General features: G+C 38.5%; 1 protein-coding gene across 2 annotated transcripts in view; it reads right to left on the bottom strand.

Moving 5' to 3' along the window:
* Nucleotides 1-1300: 1300 nt before the first annotated feature.
* The window catches only part of MEMO1 (mediator of cell motility 1), a 40983-nt gene continuing 19315 nt past the window's right edge, over nt 1301-22968 (bottom strand). Inside the window, exons 3-9 of one of the 2 annotated variants that reach the window (XM_039384246.1) lie at nt 15876-15944; nt 13820-13932; nt 12358-12469; nt 11243-11385; nt 10006-10082; nt 4809-4916; nt 1301-3426 (exon numbers count right to left, since the gene is read on the bottom strand). In XM_039384246.1, coding sequence (XP_039240180.1) covers nt 3295-3426; nt 4809-4916; nt 10006-10082; nt 11243-11385; nt 12358-12469; nt 13820-13932; nt 15876-15944 — 754 coding nt within the window. In that variant the 3' untranslated portion in view covers nt 1301-3294. Of the gene's footprint in view, nt 3427-4808; nt 4917-10005; nt 10083-11242; nt 11386-12357; nt 12470-13819; nt 13933-15875; nt 15945-22968 lie in introns of those variants that run through there. The other variant, XM_039384247.1, reaches the window with a different exon arrangement.

A 22968-nucleotide genomic window follows, 5' to 3' on the forward strand; every position in this document is an offset into this window, starting at 1 on the left:
GTGCAGGAATCAAACAGAACAACCCCACCCCTAATTCAGCACTTGAAATGTCAATTCAAAATTCCCAAGTAAAGTCTACAGCAACATGCAGAACCCCTCAGACACAGCAATGAGCCCCTGGAGTGGGAAACAGGGAGAGCAAGAGCTAGGCCTAAAAATGCGAGGGCAAACTTGGCATTTCTGAAGGCTCTGAGAAAGGAGAACTGCACTGGAGTACATGTGCAGTTCAAAGAACAACATTGGATCAAAGCTACTCAAGTCATGATCTTTAAAATAAATAACAAATACAGCCAGACAAATATAGTCAGGATGAACTGTGGAAGGCTGAGAGTTGGAGCAGCTACACTTAACTTGCTCCACTCCATGAGGGGCTTGTGTTCTTGAACTTGGCTGGAAGCAAGAGGTGGCTCCCAGTGGCTGTAGAAGCATTCACTGTCCTGCAGAGGGATGCTTCCTCCTGCTTCTGCTGATTTAAACACAAAGCCGTGGGGTAAGACCCACTGTTCCATTTCAGTGTCAAAAACATTATACTGAAGAATTAAGAATTCAGTAGATAGTACTTGGAAAGAACTTTTTAGACAGTATTTACAGAAAATAAAATCTATAAAGCTCCTTTGTGAACACGAGAACAGAAATACAACGGAGTATTTTAATCAACATTTTTGCACATTTAACATTTCTCTAAAATGCCAAAATTTTAAAATGAGAATCACGTCCCTGTCTGGGTTTACTGCACCAGAAGTGTGGCTAAAGCTCAGTGATTCTACGCATAGAAGAAATTGCCACAAAAGGGAAGAGGACTGTGAATATTCAATATTGTCTAAACTGAAAATTCTTTGTCCCAACACACTATACTCAAATGTATATTTAAGTGAGAATAAAATGTAGTAAAGTTAAAACAATAGATTTGAGTGAAGATCTATTCAGGAGATTATCTGCTTTTCCTCCTGACATCTTAAACTAACACACCAGGAAGTCGACTCCTTCCAAGCTCACCTAAAGGGCAAAAAAAATCTGAGTTCTTTGAAGTCAGGTATTTTCTGCTTTCAAACAAACATGGTTTTTACAACAAATCCTTCTAGGTTAGAGCAGATTCCACAAAGCTTTAAATTTCTGAGTGAGCTTCTGAACTGTCATGCTGGTTATTACTAGTAGGCACAGAAATTCCCATTTTAATTAGAAACTTTATTTTGAAATAGATTACACAGTTTACATGTGAAGTGCTTTCAATATAAGATATTTCATAACATTGTGTTGAGCAAAATGGCTGACCAGTTTCCTTGAAGCTCTTCCAGTTAGGTCATTAAAACTATCTTACAGAATCAAGATGCAACTTAGGCATCTGTATTCAGAAGCTAATTACTATGTTTACCTTAGGGAGAAAATTAAATCTTCTAATTAACTATGTGCTTCAATGATGTTAAGCATTTGGCATAAGACTGAAAGAAACCCGACCCCCAATTAAACTTGAATTCACCAAAGACGTTTAAAAAAAAATTCTTCCTGAGCAAACTACTTTGTGAATAAGGCACAGTCAGACAAATATTTATAAAGACTGTCTACTAATTCAGTTTTACATGTACAGCCTTCTCACTGGTCTGTCAAAAGTAATCTCAAAGTTGTTTTCCCTGTCTGCTGCTGAGATGTTTCAAGAACAAGGCAGAGCAATAAGGCAACTAGAAGAACCAGCATGCAAAGGAGTTTGGCATTTGGGATGGATTCTGAACATTTTCAAAGTAGTTCATTTTATAAATGGAGCATTCACCTGCTATTATTAAATGGTGGCCAACCCATAAGAAAAAAGAAGTGGTGCAAGCACGAGGGTATTTAAACAGGAATGAACAGGATGTCTGGTATGCGTTCAGCTAAGACCCCACAGGCAGCAATTCCCACAACTTTCAGAGATAACCTAAATTGAATTCTGAAATTCCCCTCTGCCGCTCAGAAAAGCTGAATGTACTACGTTTCCTGACAGCAGGTGAAATATCAGGGAATGAAATCTCCATTTAGATAATGAGCCAATACTGCATCCTACGTTGCATTTCGTATTAGAACAAAAGGACGTCTTCAGGAATGACAAATGAAATAATTACAGCATTTTTTGGCTGGAAGAAAGTTCAAGAACCTTTAAGATGTGATAATGTTTAAAAAAAATAAAACGATTTCTATCCACAGTCAAAGAATGAAAAATAAAAATGAAAGATAAAAAGAGAAGTCTGACCTTCCCCTCCCAAACTATCTTTGCAGAATAATTGCTTAAACTTAGCACTGTATGGCTTCTGTGGCCTCTGAATGCCAGATAGATAATCTAAGAATTATCATTTTCAAGCTACTGTTTGTTTTCAATTTTAAGTAATTTCAAACAAAAATACTGCATCTATTTCACTTCAGTAATCAAACTTAGCATAAAAATCATTAAAAGTATTTCTGATACAAATTTGTATCACATACTAAAAGATATTACTACATAGATAATTGTGAAAAAAATTAAGACAATACAAAAAGCTTTTCAAATTCTTTTGCTGAACTCATAGTGCAGGTTTAAGATAAAAAAAAATCTGTAAATGAAGTAGTCAAGAAATGTTGAATACAAAATACATTCTAAAGTATTTTACAGAATGGCTGAATTATCAAGCCCAAGAACTGAGGATAAAGAATGTTAATGACAAGCAGCCACATACAGAACACAAAACAATAAGTTTAAATCAGACTATTTTGGTTTGTGTAGCCCTTTATTAGCAACTAAAATAGAAGATATCTGTTGTACATCACGGGTAGTAACTGACTATACTGGAGTTTTATTATATTCTAATACAGGATAATTTATAAATGCGTTGTTTTCCTTTTTTTTTCTCTTTATTAAAAAGCTTCCACCCCCTTTTTCCGTTTACAACGTGCAAAACTATTCTGAAAGCAGAGTATATGTGCACAGGTCTGCAAAGAGTGCAAATTTAGGATATGGTAAATGCTTTATATGTTGTATTTGTAAGGACAGTCTACCACCATGCCGTCACAGCCATTATCTCTTCCCCAAAAAACAAAAAAGAAACAGAAAAGGCAAAAAAAAAAAGCACAAAAAGTTCTTATACCAGCCTTCCTTCCATTGTCCTAAACAAGAAAGCATTTTTAAATGAGTTGAAACTAAGGAAGGACTACACCTACTAGAAAAGAACAGAGTTCTATTAGTTTGAGGTTTCAGTATACCCAAAGACCAGGGACTGTATCTTTGTAAGGGCTAGGCTGGGACCCCGTATACAGAGTGTGTGCAGGTGCCATCCCTGAGCATTCAGTGGTTCAGTGGACCATAAGTGCTCCAGCTGCATAACTCACTGAGCTGTCTTGCCAGTTTCGACACTGGCTTGACTGAGCGTAATTCAAAAACGAAAAGCTCATATTCATTCCATTCTTCTGGAGCTCGTTGATAGCCTAAAGAGAGGGGGGGAAATAAAAAGGGGCCATTAAAAAATGGTATCAGTGAAATTACAACATTTTCTAGTTCTCAGTCCTTTCCCCCTGTTTTGGAGGTCCTCATAAGCTCATAATATAAGCACCTCCCCGTAATTTGTGGACCTAACCACTTGTGTGCGTTTTCATTCAGTGATGCTCCCCCCACTGCATTATATACATTCATGCAGTTCTTTGAAGCAATACTAAACAACCTTTCATAATAGGTCCCTTAGAAACAATGCTTTCAGTTCCATGGGGAGTTGATACAGAGATGTAATAGAGAAAACCCCAACACTATTAACACTTTTTAGATTGTATTTCTTCCATTAATGAAAAATAATGTACAAGGATAATTTATTAAAGCGTGACAACTGGCAAAAGTGAATAAACAGAATTTAGCTCTGATTAACTGCAAAACTAATCATTATCTGAAGGTAAGAGTTGGCTATATTTGCAGAGTTGTCACAGTACTGAATTTTGCATCCTCAGTATTGATATTGCTCATACAAGCTTCACTTCAAAAGGTTCCTCTGTATGTTCTTCATACAGACTACATTCCCAGTGAATTTTAAAAAAGTTAACATGCTTCCTGTTTCAGATTTGATTTAGAGTAAAAATAAGTGAGATTCAATCAGCAATATGACAAATCTGCAGCACTCCAGCAGTGCTGTAAAGTAGCCGTGGACCAAATTTAGACAACTAAGTTAAGCCGGGTTTATGCCTGCACTGCATCACCAAAGCAGAATACAGTAAATAGAAAGTACCAGTTAATCTGAATTCTAATTGCTGTTAATTTATGAGTTAATAGTGCACTGCACTAATACTTACAGAGGCAATCTCTCACCATATTTGCAAAAGTCAAAAATGTTGCCAGAAATCACAAGGTACTCACAATAGCTAGCTAACAGCAATACAGAATAAATATATACATGTTTGTAAGTACTGGTTTGAAGAGTAAGTATGTACTTTTTCAGGGAGATGGATTTATTTGTTCATTTTTTTAAGGCCAAGAGAAAGTGAATTATTGCATTTCATTGAAATTCAAAAGGAATGTGGTGTACCTCATCTCCCCTAGGGAACTGAAAACTCTCAGCCCTTTTAAGAGCTTACATCTGTCTATATGCAAGACACGGAAATTGGAGATCAAATTGAGAACATTTGGAAAAATAAATTAATTCAAGGTTTGTCATTTTAGAACTAAGGAATGCTGCAGCAATACTGTGTTTTAAAACAATGTAAGTATTTTTCTAAAAGTTACATTCTTCAACAAATCAAAAGTTACTTACATTTAATAACACTCCAATAGGATGTCTTCCACATATTGTATTATGGTATTTCTTCAAGTAATTGCTAAAAGATACTTCTAGCATGCTCACTCCAATAGGATGTCTTCCACATATTGTATTATGGTATTTCTTCAAGTAATTGCTAAAAGATACAGGATCTAGCTGCTCTATAATGCTCATACCCTGAAAAAGAATCGTTAGCAATAATTACATAACACATTCATAAGCAGATGTTTATATATCACCTATTTATTACAACAGAACAGTTCAGAAGGAAAAACCCTTTACTTTGTACCAAGGATATCAAGGAAACCTCAGCATGTGAGCTCTAGCTTGCAGTCATCTTGTTTCCATCCCTTGCCAAAATAAGAGTGCAGGAGCTCTTCCAAAGCTGTCCATGATCCACAGATCTGTGAAGCTATCTTTGCAGATACCAGTGAAGCTCATGCTAAAAGAGCTCATTCCACAGACTAGCTGATCCCCACTCTCCAAGGGTATCCTACTTCCATAGGATTTGGTATAGCTACAACCAGACAAATTTACTACGAGGGCAAAGCAGGAAGAAGTCATGCCTTCATCTCCTCTCTCTGGTAACAGAGCAAGCTCAGGGCCAACCACTTGCCTGGGACTCCTGTGGGTCCAAAAACCCTGGATAAACTATCAATAAGCACACATGCAGTTCACACACAGAGCAAATGTAATGTATCCTAGACACGTCAGGCACGCAAGGCAATTGTTCTGGGCATGGGCTGGTCATCTGCTCAGAACACAAAAAAGCAGATCCAGAACATCTCTAAAGTACTATGAAGTTGTTGCACCACAAAAATGTAAGAGCCAGGAGATGATGCTTCCACTTCACATGAGACAGTCACATATATACATCCTTTTCTCCATCCACAGCAAGACCCATGGAGTCACACTAAGAATATCAGCACATGTGTGGAAAACAAAACCTTCCACATACACAAACATTTGCATTCTTAAAAGCAAAAAGAATCCTACAACTCCAGATACAGCCTACTCTTACGCCATCCCACAGAGCAGATCAAACATAATGAAAGTAGTTTAAAGCAAGTCTGAATCAATTATTGTTTGGGTTACATCATGGCTTTGCTATTTTGCCTGTATTAGACTCCATCCTCTTACTTTTTTCCTTCCTCTGAAAATGATGAATTCCCTTCACCAGGTAAATGAGCTCCAGACACTCAGTAATTCATTAAGACACATAGTTGTGCTGCTTCTGCTGGTAAAACAGGAAGGTTTTCCTTAGAGACTGGAAAAAAACATACACTTCACACGGGAACAATGGGAGGTTGGTATCAGAAAGGGAGTTAATTTTGCCTAAGATTTCTGCAATTTTCCCAGCCCCTGTCCCTACTTTTGGGAAAATGTGGGTGATAAAAGAAGAAACCACAGTGCAGGAAGCAGTCAGTCTGAAGTCTCCACCTCAAGAGCAAAACCTTCCAAACACTCTGCAAGGGCGTTGGCTGATCTGGCAGATACACTAATTATTTAGACTGGATCACAGCTTACAATGGAGGAGCTGGAGATTCCCAGGAGAGTCAGGGAGAATTACAAAACAGCAACCATAACCACCACCTTTGTGTACTTTTAAATAGAAACAGATGTAAGATGAATTCATAGAGAAATAAATTTTATGGAAAAACAAAACCAAATTATGCTGACCAATTGTTGGCAAGAGCTCATGGAGAGAGTGTTTGGACTCCTGGCTGGTAATTACAGCAGTTAATCACTCCAGATCTACAGAACGTGAGTGCCAAAAAACTAACAGTAGGAATTCGCTAACTAGCAGTGATCACATAGATACCATTACGTTTCTAGAATTTACAAAGCATGTCTTTGAACTACCCATTTACTTGTAAATCGGACGTGTCAATACATACGTTCTGCTAAAGAAAGCAGAACCCAACCTGACTACATACTCAAGTGAAACTAAACATGCATAAGGTGCTTACTCGGATACTGAATAGTTCATGAAAATAAATTTTATCTCTTTGTAAATCCTTTCACAACCTTTTCAAAAAATGAAAATGGATGCTCAATTGAGAGACTTGTTTTATAGTTGTAAGTCACTGGAACATACTGGGCAGAAGCATTTGAGCATTTGTCTCAAATGAATGGACATGGGTTTATGAGAATGCCTAGTAAGCCTATTTCAGTGCACTGTTCAGCACTGCAAAACATTTAGAGCTATGCAGTTCATCCCAGAAAATGCTAACAGAGTTCCATACATTACAGACTGGAGAAAATCCATAGGAAATGGGTATTAACAAATATCCTATAAGCAGTCAGTTGCACTGAACTTTTCAATCTTTTGGATTTAAAAATTATTGTGGCAGAGAAGCAAAGACTACCAAGTTCATTTCTCAGCCTAAAATGGTGTTGAGGAACAAAGGAAACATTTTTGTCAGGTTGTGTTTTATTTTTCTAAAAAGCAAAATTATGAAGCTACTAATTTTTAGTATTTGTAACAACTCAGCCAGGCATGGCTTAGAACAGAGTTAAAACACGTGACAAAACCCACATGATAAAAATGCAAACACAGTTCTGCAGTTTATCACACGGTTATTAAGGCATCACATAGCAATTGCATACCTCAGTTACCCAGACACTGTTAATAGCATCTACAATATCATAGCACAGTGCACTTAATATGATTAAAACCAGTTACATTTCTAAATATCATCCCTTAACAGGATCAAGCATCTACAAGCTTACAAAAATTACAAAAAAACCCAAAACACCCAAACCAACACACACAAAACCTCCACCAACCTATAGGTTTATTTCACACTATACTCCATTAATCCTCTGGCTGGTTAAATTAAAGCTTGTTATAAGTCACTTCAGCTGCTTCTTCACACTTAAAAATATAAACTAGTAGCCCTCTAATGGAAGTAGAAACAAAATTGATCTTAATACCATCCAGTCCAACTATCTTTGCATGTGTAGTCACTCAGACTGGAAGATAAACAACCAACGGGAAAATTACTGGCTGGGCACAGCAGAAACAGCAGGGATCTGGGAACCCAGGCAGAGAGTCATTGTCTTGCATTATGCTCAGGTTAAGAAGCCTTCCCAGGCTGGAGCACTGTGGAAGGTCCTGGCATACTGCAGCAGCGCTGCAGAAGCCACCAGAATTCAGCAGTTCATTTAGAGCTACCTGAGAAGCCACCAGTGCTGAGCGTGGCTCCTGCACAACCACTGCTGGCTGTTCCTGCACAGCTCTCCTCAGTGACTGCACTGTCAGCATTCAGGGTAACAGAATCCTCCCATTGACTCACGTGAGGCATAACATTTCCCATATAAATAATATGCTCATATAAAATGAGCAATCTGGCAGTGAAGATTGAAGAGAGCCGTCTGCATTTTCTGGGTAGTCATAATCAAGAATAATTACTCTTCAACAACATCTTACAAAATACTCCCCCCCGCCTTTTATTTAAAAAGATGGTAGTTAGCAGGTTATGCTGTACAAACTGTTGTACATGAGCTGCTCAATAATAACTCTTCGTTTGAGGATTCTTCCCTAAGGTACCCCCCTATTAACCATGAAGCTTATTTACTTCTTTTACTGTCACTTCACAGAGTGCATTGTGGTGACAGTGCTTATATCAACAATTACCATGGAGAAACTGATGTCTGCCTAGTAATATTTACTACTCTGTATTTTTTCATGCTGGAGTCTAATGGCTCTAAGTTAGAATCACAGCAAATAAAATTTCTTACCATGGTTACCAGCTTAGTAAAACTTCAATACCCAAAGTGTTCAGCAGTTTTTATGCACTAGGTGGGAAAATCATTATGCATCTATATGCAAGGGTCAGTCCAAATAAGGAAGAGACCACTATCCTTCCACAAGGGCATTTCCAAGGCAAACTGATTTCATCTTAACCCAGAATGCTTTCCTGCTTACAAAGCGCTCAGCCGACTGCTTTCCTAGCTAGGTCTAATAAAATTAAGCCAATTTTACTACTATAAAAATACTTTTTCAAACACTAGACATGATTTTCCATGTCACAAAAAATGCGATTTCCTTTTGGTTGAATAACTACCAAAAGAGTTGGTGCAGCAATGCCTTTCCTAAAAGTAATTAAATGCCAAAGTCCAGTCTTGAAGTTTTCACCACAGAAATTAACAAAGGGAAACTAATGTTTGCTAATGCACTGTAATCTGCTCTCCTGCAAAAACATTCAGAGCTACAAATTCTGGGATTCTGTAGAAAACCACTTGTATTGATAGAGAAAGCCCTCAACTGACTACAAGAATTATTAAAAATGGGATAAACAGAATGAAGGCAAGTTATTTACTGTTCCTATTCCAGTGATGAGTAGTGGAAAACCAAACATTAATATGGATAAACAGAGGAAAAAACTTAAGAGATCCCTCCAGCAGATAGGATTTATTCCTTCAAGACAAGGAGAAAATTAATATGCCAGGAACAACAACAGTTCTCTCTTCTAACAGATTCTACAGAAATTACATAAATGATGCAAGCAGTTGTAAAACAAATTTTAAGATTATCTATTTCCAAAAGAATTACTTTTATTCTATGCCTTAAGTATAGTCTTGAACATTAACCTTTTTTTAATTTAAAAATAAATCCTTGGCTCCTGTGATTGCAAAGGAAACACAACATAATTGGCATCATAACCTTTATGTATTTAGCATTCCTCTCAGCCTTTCACCAAACACAGAATGAAGTATGGTCTACTTCTCTTTCCCACCACGTATTACAGAGTAAGGGCCAAGGGGAACACTACTACCAAGTATGGTGGTGACTCACTTTCCTGATCAGCGCAATCCCCTACAGCCTTTCCTCCTCAAAATGGATGTTGCTGAAACCATTAGCACAATCACAATGCTGTTTCCACACGCAGGTATCGCAGCTATCAAACCTGAACTGCCACAATACTCCATGCATGATTCTCACTGTCTCTCAAAAACATAAGAGGGTATGCGGACAGGAGTTACGTGACACTAGGGCATTTCAGGTAGGTGAACATGCATTTATTCTCATAAATTACTCTTACTAGATTATACCCGCAATATAATTGTGTGCAGTCAGTAAAATGGAGGATACTAACTAAAAACGACAGCTAAGTTCTTATTGTGCTAAACAAAGGAAAATGATACATTCAATAAAATAGCTAATCTATAATATTTTGTTAGAGAAATTTCTAAAGTGTTCAAAGAAATGTAATGTACAGGAGAAATTTGTTAGTTAGTTCCACCAAATCTGAAAACTTACCATTTTATCTAGGTGCTCAATGGATCTATAAATTTCTCCTTGGGATTCATCATAGTAACTGTAACGGAACCTCTGACCTTGAAACAAAAATCATGTATAAAATAAAAAAGGGAAAAATTGTAGCTAAAACACTCCCTAGTACTTACTAAATATTTGAAAGTATAATATTTGTAAACTAGTAATCTTCATTTATTTTATACGGTTTAGGTCCACTGAGAAAATTCTAGGGCTATCATCAAGTAGCAGCCCAGAAACAAAGTAAAAAAAAATACAGGATGGGTAGCTATATTCCTAAAGAGAAACCTACTACGTAGAACTGACACTGCAGTATCATTTATTAATTGCCTGTTATTGCCTTGGAATCCAATTCTATAAATTAAAAAGTAAAGCAACATTTCATTTCTCTATCCTTCTTGGCCAAGTCAACCATGGAGTCAGGCTACTTCTGCTTGCACAACAATACCCACAGTAAATGAAGGTTAAAAGAAAAAATTTGTGATAATTCAATGAACAGTTCTAGATGGTTCATTAGCCACAACAGAACCCAGGTCATGATATATACTTCCACCTACTCCACAATTCAAAGATGAGTAAAATATGCACTTAATTATGTAAGTTGACCAAAGATGACAAGGAAAAAAAGAAAGAAGGTCTGTTGTGTAACATATCTTTCTGAAGCAGTCCCTTTTCCAGCTACTATCACACTTAAAAGAAAAATAAAGTGTTAAAGGAGGACAGAAGTCAAGGCTTCTGGACTCTTTTTAGCTCTGCCACCAAGATGAACTGGGATAGCTCTGGTGAGCTGGCATAAATACTCCATCTGCTATCTTACCCAGCAGTAAAACATACAAAACTTATTTCCGTCAGAGGAATGTGGCCATGTCCAGTGAATTTTTAGCTAATTAGTTCTGCAAGTTGTTTGAGGTGCTTAGAAGAAGAGTAAAAAGAGCAAGTAACTTCAGACAATTATTACATTGCAACAGTAAAGAGATGCATATAAACCCACACACCTTCACCATTTATTTCCCCCACTATACTGAAAACACATTATCACATCAATTTTTTTCACCTATCATTCCAGATTTTAAAAAATCCTTTTATTAACCTTACAAAGGCATTTAAGTTTCAAAAATACATGTACAAGAAGTTAAAATGTTCAATGTTTAACAAATACATTATTTGAAAATAACTACAAAAGATTCAACATACCGTTATCATGAAGAGATATGAAACTTACCCCAATGGCAAAAGTCAGAAGAAACCACAAAGAGGTTACTAGGATCAGCTAGGTATTTACTGAAGAGTTTTCCAAATTCCTGCTCTTTTGACTCACTCAGTGCTCCGACCAACACAGGAATAATAGTAAACTCATCCTTATGGCTTATAAGCAAAAGAAAAAAGGTTGTAGTTCAAGTAACATCTGAAGATTTTTCAGGGCTTGCTAACTGAAAGTGCAGAATGTTTTAAAGGGTCACTATTGATTTGAAGATAGTAATTTGGTAAGGTCATACTAGGATGTTGTTTTAGAACCTCAAAGTACTTAAAACTTCAGAAAACAACACACACCCCCAAATGCAGTATTTAACTTTCCTGCAAAGTGAAAACACCAGGCAAACAAAAAGAAAAGACACAGTGAAATCAGCAGTGAAATAAGAATTAGATTCAACTTGTATAGATACTGTATGTTAGGTAATTCTCCAAAGTATATGAAACGTATATGAAAATGCTCAAGGTAAGTACCCAGGTGTACACTGATACTCCAGGGAAAATTTAAAATACAATGGAAGAAATAAAAATAAAAAGATGTGACCTGTACATGTGGGAACAACCCCCAACACAAATTGACAATTTTTCTCTAATGATGACAATTTTTATTTCAAATACAGATCTGAAACAGCAGGTGTAAACAGAACCCTGATTTCAAAATTAGTACTAAAGTTCCAAACAAACTTAAAATCCCACAGAAAACACCTATTGGTATTCGAATGTCTTGCAAAGATGCCTTGCAAAAAATGGGGGGGGAAGGGGGGAGGAAATCGGCTATTGAGAAAGAGTTAATATAGACATGCTTTCATGAACCTATTTTAAATCAATGTAAACCTGTCTATAAGAGGTGTTATAACTTCATCATTCAGGTGTTTGCTCACTGTTTCTATTACAGCAACTTATCCTAGTCTCTGACCCTCTCCTTACCAAAATTTTTACTGGAGTGTGGGGGAGTGTAAGCATTATATACCATATAAGGTACTCTATGCCATAAAATCCATTATTACTTCCTACTGCACTTAATATGTAGTTCAAACATTTAATGCACATAATGCTCATTCTTGTAGAAGTAATTAGCCCGAGTACCTTTCCATGGCTTTAGCAGTATAAGGCAAATGCATTTCAATACTGTGTTCATCTTCATCTGTCTGTAGGGACATACGCTCAAACATTCCAGTCTTCCACAATTCTCCATAAACTGAAATGAATTAAAAGATTAATTTTTACTACTTTATGTTTCTGAAAACTGCTACAAGTGAAAAAGCAAGCTACAGTGCATCTTTATAAAAACACGCCCACTAGAACAAACTACTTGCCTCCAAAGGCTGTCATCACAAACCACTTGTTTCTAAATAAATTCAGGATTAAAATGATATTCAAGTAATTAAGATACAAATGTAATTGATTCAGTTTACAAAATAAGTATGTTAAATCAGTGAACTTGTTAGTATATTGAGAAAAATCTTGTATCATAACTGAAAATCCAAGTAATACAAATAAAACATGATTGAAAATATACATAAATTTGCCCAGTCATTGAATTCTTATTTTCACAAACAGCACCATCATATATTAAAAAAAATTGATCAGTGAAGCCATTGTTGGATGTGTTACTATTTAACACAATTTATTATTGACCGAATCATGAAATCTAGAGACAGCCAAAGCTGGTTAAGTAATCCACATTTGCAAGTTATCTTTTCTATTCTCAAGTGTGCTTGAGAGTATTCGGAGTAATTTCTACATTTTGAAAATTATCCACTGCACGAAAAATTTGATGTAGGGCTGTGCCTCCTTCTTTAGTCCTTTCATAAAGGAGTTCTACAAAACCCAAAACATTTCTTACCTAAGGAAATTTCTGCAGGCACTATGTAGAAAGCCTGAATTATCTTGCTTAATCACAGTTACGATGAAACACAATATATCTGCGCTAATTAGCCCTTCTGAAAAAGATACTGTATTATACAGGTATACCTTGAAATGCATAAAAGTCAAAATATCAAATTTATCTTCATTGCACCTTTAAGCTTACTTCCAAAGACTGGTATTTCATGGACTAATGATTTTTAAGTTCTGCAGGTACTTTGCAAGTTAAAAAGTCACATGCAATAATGCATGATCCTCTGTTATTCCTCTATCAGAAATCAAACTCGAACCAACTGAAGTACCTTGTTCCAGCCAGAATACTTCACAGAATAATGGAGAAGGTGCTTAGTGAGATATTCTTTGACAGTAACACTTTTTAATTTTTAAAGCTCTTTTAAAGATCACTTGTCAAGAGGTACACACTCAAAATGGAAAAGATAAGCAAAAATTGAGAATTCTTTACTTGTCAGGAGCAAGAGAGATATTATGGTTATAACACGACAATGCCTGCCACAGCCAGGATCTTTCAGAAGTTAGCTTTGGTTGCAGTTAAACCTGATTTGCACTTGTGTGCCACTTAAAGCAAGGAAGTGCTCAACAAGCAAGTCCTCAGCACTGTAGTACCACAGTTAATACTCAAGCCTCAGCAGTCTTCAAGACGTAAGCTTTTTCATGCACTTACTCTTTTGGTCAATTCGGAGATCATACAGAGGTGTCCTGTAAATGTCCACACTGGAAAGTGCACATCGGGAGAGGGGCACGTGATGGGAAGGCCCAAGAATGAAAATTTTTCGGCTGCAACAATTAACACAAAAGCCCACAGTTTAGATACATGCAATTGTAGAGAGACCTAGCTTAGAGCAACAAGTTTAATAAAAACATAGAAAGCAATACTTTCTCAAGGCTACAACTGTTTTACTCTGCTGTCTGTAAGACCACAGATCAATCCATGGCTCAACCTTGCTCAGCATCTCAGAAATTATCATGAGATCAGTTCAATAATGCTTCCTGTAGCCTTAAATCTCTTAAGCAGGTTATATATCACAGGGCACTCAACAGCTAGAAATCTGTCTAATTGGATTCATTTGGAGGCTGAACGATGTCATACAGCCCCTCAGAACAGATTTTTTGAATTCTCTCCTTGGATCAACAGAACATTCAGCTACACATCACTACACACCACCTTCAACAACTATAGGAATGTGACCTCAAATGATTATGGGTTTATCATCTATTCAGAGCTTTTCACTTATTTAGTTGATTAGTCTCAGTTCAGATTACACCAAATTAAAGTAATTCTCAAATGCTGTTTTTATCTATCTGTTGCATCAACAACAGGGACTTGGACCTGCACATTCATAGCTTTAGCTGATACTGCAACCTTTCACACGTCATCATGATGTTATTTCATCAAGTCCTCAGTTCCTGGCTCTTGATTAGATGCTTAGGGTCTCCTGCCACAGGACTTACAAGAAAAAAGAAACAAAAAATATAGGAAATTCAGCTTTTCCCATTCAGGATATCATCTTTTTTCTGGCACTGAACTAAAAGGGTGGGAAACATGTAAAGTTGTGGGGTTGTTTTTTTTCCTTTACAAATGGAGTGCTATTAGCAAGGTATACTAAAATACTATAACTTTCTGCAAAGCTGATGAAAAGAAAATATCCAAACATGCAATAATTCAGCTCAAAGATGAATTCTAAACATTCCATGTGGTAAAACAGCAAATGATCCATAAAGTTCAATTGACTCCATGTTACTGAATGTGGGGAATGCAACTTGTTCTGGAAATTTTAGAGGAACTAGGTTTCTCTAAAACTTATGTCTCACCATAAATTATTTTCACATAGTTTACAACAGTTTAGAAAGAATTAAACCCATTGGCTTTGGAGCATATTACAACACGTTATCTCATGAAAAACTGATAAACCTACCCAGTTTTTATTTAGCATTGCAAAATACATACTTTGAGTAAATACTGAAAGTGCATTAAATTTTTGCCATTAAAAAAAAAAAGTTGCAGTAAGCAGAACATAACAAGAATTATATTCCTTTAACCTATTATTTTCAGATGCAGGCACAGACTACAGTAGCATGCTGGGGGGTTTTTTAATTTTTCTTATTTTAAACTTGTTAGAAACAGAAGTCCATCTAAAATTATTGGAATGAGTAACTGTCACTGACTTAAAATATTATATAAACACATGAGTCACTTTCTCCATAGAAGAAGAGAAACCTGGTAGTACTCAGCCCATAATCCTGCACTGAAAAACTAATGCAGAATCATGGTCAAATATTTTAACAGACTTAAAAAACAACCAAAACCTCCCTATGACAACCAAAAAAACCAAAATCAACCCAAAAACTCCAAACCCCCCCCCCCCCCAAAAAACAGCTTGGGCTTTTATAAAAGCAGTGGAATGTCAGTAATATACTGTTATTACCTGCAAAAAGGACATCTTTAAGCCCTCCCTTGTTATAGTTACCAATAATTTCAACAAATTTTTGAAAATACTGCTTTACATTTTCTATTTCAACAATACTATATGTTTTTATTTTGTAACATCCAACTTGAACATGTATGATGTTAAAACCAAAGGGACCCATAAAAGTCTAAAAAAAAGTACAAAATTAAAACCCGAGTACTTCAAGGTGTAAGAATGTAAAAAGAACATTCAGCTTATCAGAGAATTGCAACGGCATTGTCCCCTGCTTTGCAAAGAAAAACTCATACTTACGTGATATTAGGATCCACTTGTTTGTAAGCATGGGCTGCACAAGATCCACAATACGTGTATCCTGCGTGGCTGCAAATCAAGGTGTACAAAATGTTAACAATGTTAAATATTGCTTAACATCTTAAATATGCTGATATTGCTATTAAATATTAGTATCTTGAATATTTTTTGTCCCCGGTAAGCTAGAAGTAGTAAGAGTGATCTAAAAGCCAACTCCTGAAAAAGCAGGAGAGCAGGGCTGTAGTATTGATCACAAAAGTGATAGAAGAACTATCAGTGACCGTTTACCGACCCATTAAAGAACGATCAGTGGCCATTTGACAGTAAATAAACGTCCAAAACACAGCCCCTTCCATCACTCTTAAGAGACACTGGTGTGCAGAGTGCACAACTGCACATTATCAGAAGCTCATGATAACACAAAGTGTGCAGCCAGGGAACAAGGGAATAGCAAACTGCTGGAGAAGGCTCTTCCAACCACATGGCAGTAACTGAAAACGATGACAGTAGAGGGGTCTGGCAAGGAGAGAACTATATGTTACAGCAGATAAACCAGAGAATAAAAATGCTCTGTCACAGAAGAAGAATACATGAGCAAGAGAGTGAATGGGCACATAGACAGAAGTGGAATGCAGCATGCTAGTTTTTACTGCAAACATGATGCATGATTCATCATTTCCTATCACTCTGGTCTGGGGTCTTTCTTGACCTCTGTTCCTGTTTGCTCTCCAAAATGATTTTTAATTATTCTGACTACTTGTTTTAAATATCACATTCAAATCTTAAGATCCGTTCCCTTCAAAACTGTTAGAAACCAGTGAAAATTCACTTTACACCACTAAAAGCATTAATTCCAGAGAACATTCATTTCCAAAGTCCAAGGTCAAGTGGCGCAAAAGAGCTCACAGTCACTCAGCAGTATGCCTGTGCCACATCACCCCCTCGAGCTCATCTAGAGCACCTGCAACTCCAGGTCAATAGTTACTGTTTATTTTGAGTGGAGTATGTGCAACAACACAACTACAGCCTTCCCAAGTCTTTTTACACAATGATACTGAGACTGATACATACTGCATGTCCTGGGACATACAGGATGTTTGAAGATACAAGTTCCTTGTTCATAGCACAGGAGGATTTTATTTGTATGTATGCTCATCTGCATCTATATTCATCCACAGAGTTGATACGTGGAGCAAGTTATCCTCAAAATTACCCTGGGATTTTACTTCAACATGACTTAATCCACTCATTCTAAAGAGCTCAGAACTGGCAAGGTATGTCACCTGACAATGTCAAAAGAGCCTGCTGAAAGGTTTGCTCTGCTACAGGCTTCTTCTGTCTTCCATAAAAATATTATCAGATATATCCCACTTTACAGGTGGGGGAAAAAAAAAAAAAAAAGGCATGGCTAATGAAAAACTTTAGTGAGATCTGAGATTACAGGATCTAGCAATTCTGGAAAAATATCCCAGTTTACATAATCTGCAGTTGAAAGGTCTCTTTCCTGACATTCCTGCAAGAAAGATTAAGGCAGATGTGGGACAATGTCTTCTGGAAATCTCTTTCCTGACATTCCTGCAAGAAAGATTAAGGCAGATGTGGGACAATGTCTTCTGGAAATTCAATACTATTATGGAATACTTCAAACATTATGTCAACGTGTGCTGGTTTAAAGGTAAACTGGCAGGGGAAATGAACCCAACTCAAAAGAGAGATTATAAATCAGAATAACAATTTAATAAAATAATACAATAAGTACGATTATACAGGCAAACAATTGGTTTTAACCCACAAAACCCAAATGTATAACCCTGGGGCATGAACAGAGTGGTGTTCGTTGGGCCCCCTGAGTCCAAAGTAAAAGGAGAGGGAAAACCTGTTGGTGAGAGTACTGTTGCAGTTTGGTCGAGAGTGGTGGTTGCAGTCCGGTTGAAAAGTGGTGGCCACCCTCCTTCTCTGGATCCCACAAGTGGTAAAAAAGTCCCAAGACTCCAAGATTACATATATCCTCAGGTTCAGGCAGGAATACCCAGTACCTCCCTCAGGGCAGGGAGTTCCACAACGGGTGTGAGGACAGGAGCATTCTCCTTATCTCGTAGGCCTCTTAACACCCAGCTTATAGCCTGAGGAGTCAGGCCTGCTCTGGGCAGGTGGTGTAAATGGTTCATTGATAACAGTTTCTGGGAAATGGCATGGAAGGCTATAGAATACACAGCTTTGGGTTACACCCATACAGTGATGAACTGGTCCCAGCTGTTCTAACTAGGACATTATCCACCCCTTATTCTGTCATCCATGTCATGCCCAAATTAACACCCTTTAAAAAACTATATCCCTTTAGAAACTATATATATATACACATATATATACACACATATATATATTATATATATATATGTATATATATATATATATATATATACACAATGAAACATTACAGACTGTTCTCACTCAAAATTAGGTCCCCTTGTGGTATACAAGGTGTCTCCTCATCTTTTTGCATTACCCACCAGGTGAAACCAGGCCCTTGAGCAAAAACAATCCCTCGGATGGGTTTACCTTTGCTTGAGGTGGGACTAATCCAAACAGTCTTCCCTAACATACCTCTCATATGCACCACGGGGACTTCATCTCCATCTACAGTATGCAAAAGTTCTGATTGGGCAGGGCCAGCTCGATTGATGGAGCCTCGGGTGTTGACCAACCAGGTGGCCTTTGCTAAATGCATCTCCCAGTGTTTGAGAGTCCCCCCACCCAGTGCCTTCAAGGTGGTTTTCAGCAGTCCGTTGCACCGCTCAACTTTTCCAGCAGCTGGTGTATGGTAGGGGATATGATACACCCACTCAATGCCGTGCTCTTTGGCCCAGGTGTCTACGAGGCCATTCTTGAAATGGGTCCCATTATCAGACTCAATTCTCTCCGGGGTGCCATGTTGCCACAGGACCTGTTTTTCAAGGCCCAGGATGGCATTCCAGGCAGTGGTATGAGGTACAGGGTATGTCTCCAGCCATCCAGTACTTCCTTCTACCATGGTCAGCACATAGTGCTTGCCTTGGCAGGTTTGGGGGAGCGTGATGTAGTCAGCTTGCCAGGATTCTCCGTACCTGTATTTCAACCACTGTCCACCATAGAATTGTATCGTTAGCTGCGGCATCCCAGATTCGAAGCAGCCAGGTCAGAATGGACTCGTTCGCCTGTCGTGTGAACTCTCTCCGGAGCTCATGTAGCTCACCCAGGGATAGGGACCGAGTGATTATTTCTGGCTCTGTCTCCTCCGGTGGATGTGAAGGTCCTGCCTCTCCGTCATCATTTGCTATACGGACTGATTTAGTCTTTGATTTCCTTTTCTGGACAGGGGCGACTGCTATTGGTTTTGGTTGTTCTTCTGGCTCCTCGATGGTTTGTGTGGACACGGTGCCGGTTGGTTTATTTCTTTCTCCCTCTGACTCAGCTGTGGTTTGGGTGGCCGTGGTGCCTGCGGATTTGGTCCTTCTCTCCTCCCCCTGACAGTGCTGTACCATGTCAAGTAGTGTCCGGTAGGCAGTGGCCAGGGCCCAGCAGGTTGCTGTGAGCTGGCCATCTCTGGAGCTGCCAGAGCATTTTTCCTTCACCAGTCTTATCATGCTAACAGGATCCTGCAGTTGTTCAGGGGTGAATTTCCAGATCATTGGAGGAGAAAACTTCTCCAAATACTGGCCGATGTCCTCCCACTTCCCATGCCACTCAGCATTATCCACTCCCAGGGCAGGCGTCCAGACAACCTCCCTAGAAGGCCCTGTTCTGACCCTAAACATGGTGTACACAGTACAGAGCAGACAAAGCAACACTAACAACAACATTACGCTGTCTTTAACATCAACAGGAAACTCAATATTTTCAAAAACTGTTGTAGCAGGTCTGAAGGGGAAGAAGGAGGTGAAAGGCTGGAAACAACCATTCCCTCCTGTTCCCCCAAAAGGCTGGGTACGATTTTTAATGAGGCCCCAGAGGTAGCAACCCAAACCAGGACAGGCAAACAAGATTGAATACACATTCACAATGAAACTCATTGCTTCTGATGTTATGATGACATAAACATAGTATACTAATAAAGCAATTTGAGAACCTCTCCCTGGTTTCAAAGAGAGCATCAAAACAGGCAAATAGTTCCCCACCTGTGGAAATATGAACAGGCTCAAATACAACATCCATGTGAATACATCAAACAACATGGTGATCAGGGAGTTTCTGTATCCAAATAGACAAATGCTTAAAATGAAATTGTGATTCTGACTTCTCTCTCTGCCCCACGCTGGGCACCAAAAATGTGCTGGTTTAAAGGTAAACCGGCAGGGGAAATGAACTCAACTCAGAGAGATTATAAATCAGAATAACAATTTAATAAAATAATACAATAAGTACGATTATACAGGCAAACAATTGGTTTTAACCCACAAACCCCAAATACATAACCCTGGGGCATGAACAGAGTGGTGTTTGTTGGGCCCCCTGAGTCCAAAGTAAAAGGAGAGGGAAAACCTGTTGGTGAGAGTGCTGTTGCAGTCTGGTCAAGAGTGGTGGTTGCAGTCCGGTTGAAAAGTAGTGGTCTCAGTCCAGTTGAGAGTGGTGGTCTCAGTCCAGTTGAGAGTGGTGGTCTCAGTCCAGTTGAGAGTGGTGGTCTCAGTCCAGTTGAGAGTGGTGGTCACCCTCCTTCTCTGGATCCCACAAGTGGTAAAAAAGTCCCAAGACTCCAAGATTACATATATCCTCAGGTTCAGGCAGGAATACCCAGTACCTCCCTCAGGGCAGGGAGTTCCACAACGGGTGTGAGGACAGGAGCATTCTCCTTATCTCGTAGGCCTCTTAACACCCAGCTTATAGCCTGAGGAGTCAGGCCTGCTCTGGGCAGGTGGTGTAAATGGTCTATTGATAACAGTTTCTGGGAAATGGCATGGAAGGCTATAGAATACACAGCTTTGGGTTACACCCATACAGTGATGAACTGGTCCCAGCTGTTCTAACTAGGAAACAATGCTATGTTAGCACAGGAAAACCATCATATTTAAGGTGCTTTTTCTAGTGTTTTCTTCCAACTCATAATTAATTGAAATGACCAACATACTTTTCTCATTACATCTCACCTATCTTCAGGAAATTGAATTCTCCCTAAGTAGTTCAGACAATCCCTATTCCAGCTGTGGACAAAAAAAACCCCAAACAAAACCAAACTAAAATAACAAACCAACCATTTTGGATAGCTGAATAATATTTCATTACTTTTTGTTTTAAGCTTTGCTAAGTTTTGATTTGGGGGGCAAGAGGGGTGCAAGAGTTTTACTTATTTTTTGTGTTGTTGGGTTTTTTTCCTAGTAGGTGTAGCTGTCCTACACTAGAAGTGCATTGAAAGGGCTGTCACCTTTGAATAGCACTCCATTAATACACCTCTTACCCATCTTACTGAAGCCAGGTAACACCTGAGAAGTGAATTTAGTAAAGCAATGTAAGGATTAGAGAGAGTTAAGCACAAATGCAGGCTTTCAGCAAAGCACATAGAGCTCAGTATTAGGAAACAGTGGAGGCAATAAATCCACTAGGATACAGGTCACTTTGACATGAGGGAACATGGGCATGAACGGAGAGAACTAGAAATGCTAGCACACACAAAAAAGGACATATGGAAGAAAACAAAGGGAGATAAGAAAAGGGACAAGCCAAGAAATCAGGAACTTCTGCCAGACACTGGAAATCCCTGCCAAATGCACGAGGAAACTACCCAAATTAGGGAAGGTTCAAAAGTTTAAGAGGAGGATGATGGTGAGGACAGCAGGTTCATGATGAAGGAAGAACGGAACGACCACCAAAGTTCTCCCCAAATTGAAGACCACGCCTCTAACTCCGCCTCAACTCCGCCTGTTATGAATATTAAAAGTAGATGTTGCAATGTAATGAATATTCATAATATGTGATGTAATTGCTTAGCAAAAAGTGTATAAAAGCTCAAATTGTAAGTTCCTCGGAGAAGCGGTTTGTCCAGGGCGACCTGGCCGCTTCCCGGCCGTGAAAATAAATACCTCCTGCTTATAGACTGAAAACTCTGTCTCTGAGCAGTCTCTTTACGCCTTCTTTGGGGCATAAATTTGGCATCAATCTTGGCGACCGCGGCAGGACTGGGGGGTCTTCCTGAGCCAGGACCCAAGGGGCCGGGACGCTCTCGGGGCCCCCCGACTGAATTATTGTCGGTAGAGTCTCCCAGACCCCTTGGATCTGCGCAACGGTGGACAAGAACCTCCTGCTCCAAATTAAGAGGTATTTGATCTTTTATATTTTAGGTAAAAGCGCTTTATTGGTGGGGATAGGACGCTATCGCCCAAAAGGGAGCCGGAGGGACGCCTCGGCATTAGCCCTAAAAACTGGGTTCGAGTCCCAGGTATTAAAAGCAGCAGGTTAGAGTCCTGCAAAGAGAGCAGGTTAGAGTCCTGCAAAGAGAGCAGGTTAAAGTCCTGCAAAGAGAGCAGGTTAGAGTCCTGCAAAGAGAGCAGGTTAGAGGCCTGCCAGAAAAGGGTTAAAGTCCCAACACAGCAGAGAAAAAAAAAAAAAAAAAAAAAAAAAAAAAAAAAAAAAAAAAAAAAAAAAAAAAGAAAGAGAGGTTCTATTACTTGTGGCATTCTGATTGTTATTTGTATTGTTTTGTTTGCCTTTTGTGTATCATAGACTATTTTGTAAAATATTGTGAGTGTCATAGACTATTTTGCTCAACTATTTTGCTAAATGTTTAGAGTTCTATATGAGAAGTGATGTACCTTTTGTGCTTTTGTGTATTGTCTGGTAATGTGTTTCTTCAAAGTGCTTTTGCTTTGTGTTTTCTCGTCCGCTTTCTGTTTTGTGTGGAATAATGTCCAGTAATGCATTTAAAGTTGCGTCTGACTTAAAGATTTGGGAGACTAATGGTCCTTAACATTCCCTTCTAAGCTGTCTCAAGATTTGAGAGTGTTTCCTTCTGATTTTCTTGAGACAAGGGGCTCTAGGACCCGGAGAAACCTCTAGTCCTACTGAAGAATTCCTGGAATGCGGTAGCTAGAGATAATGTACTGTGATTTCTTCGTAATGTTTCATT

The sequence above is a fragment of the Pipra filicauda genome, unplaced genomic scaffold, assembly GCF_003945595.2.
Source record: "Pipra filicauda isolate LSUMZ 115617 unplaced genomic scaffold, ASM394559v2 scaffold342_size772408_pilon, whole genome shotgun sequence".
In the NCBI taxonomy this organism is placed as follows: Eukaryota; Metazoa; Chordata; class Aves; order Passeriformes; family Pipridae; genus Pipra; species Pipra filicauda.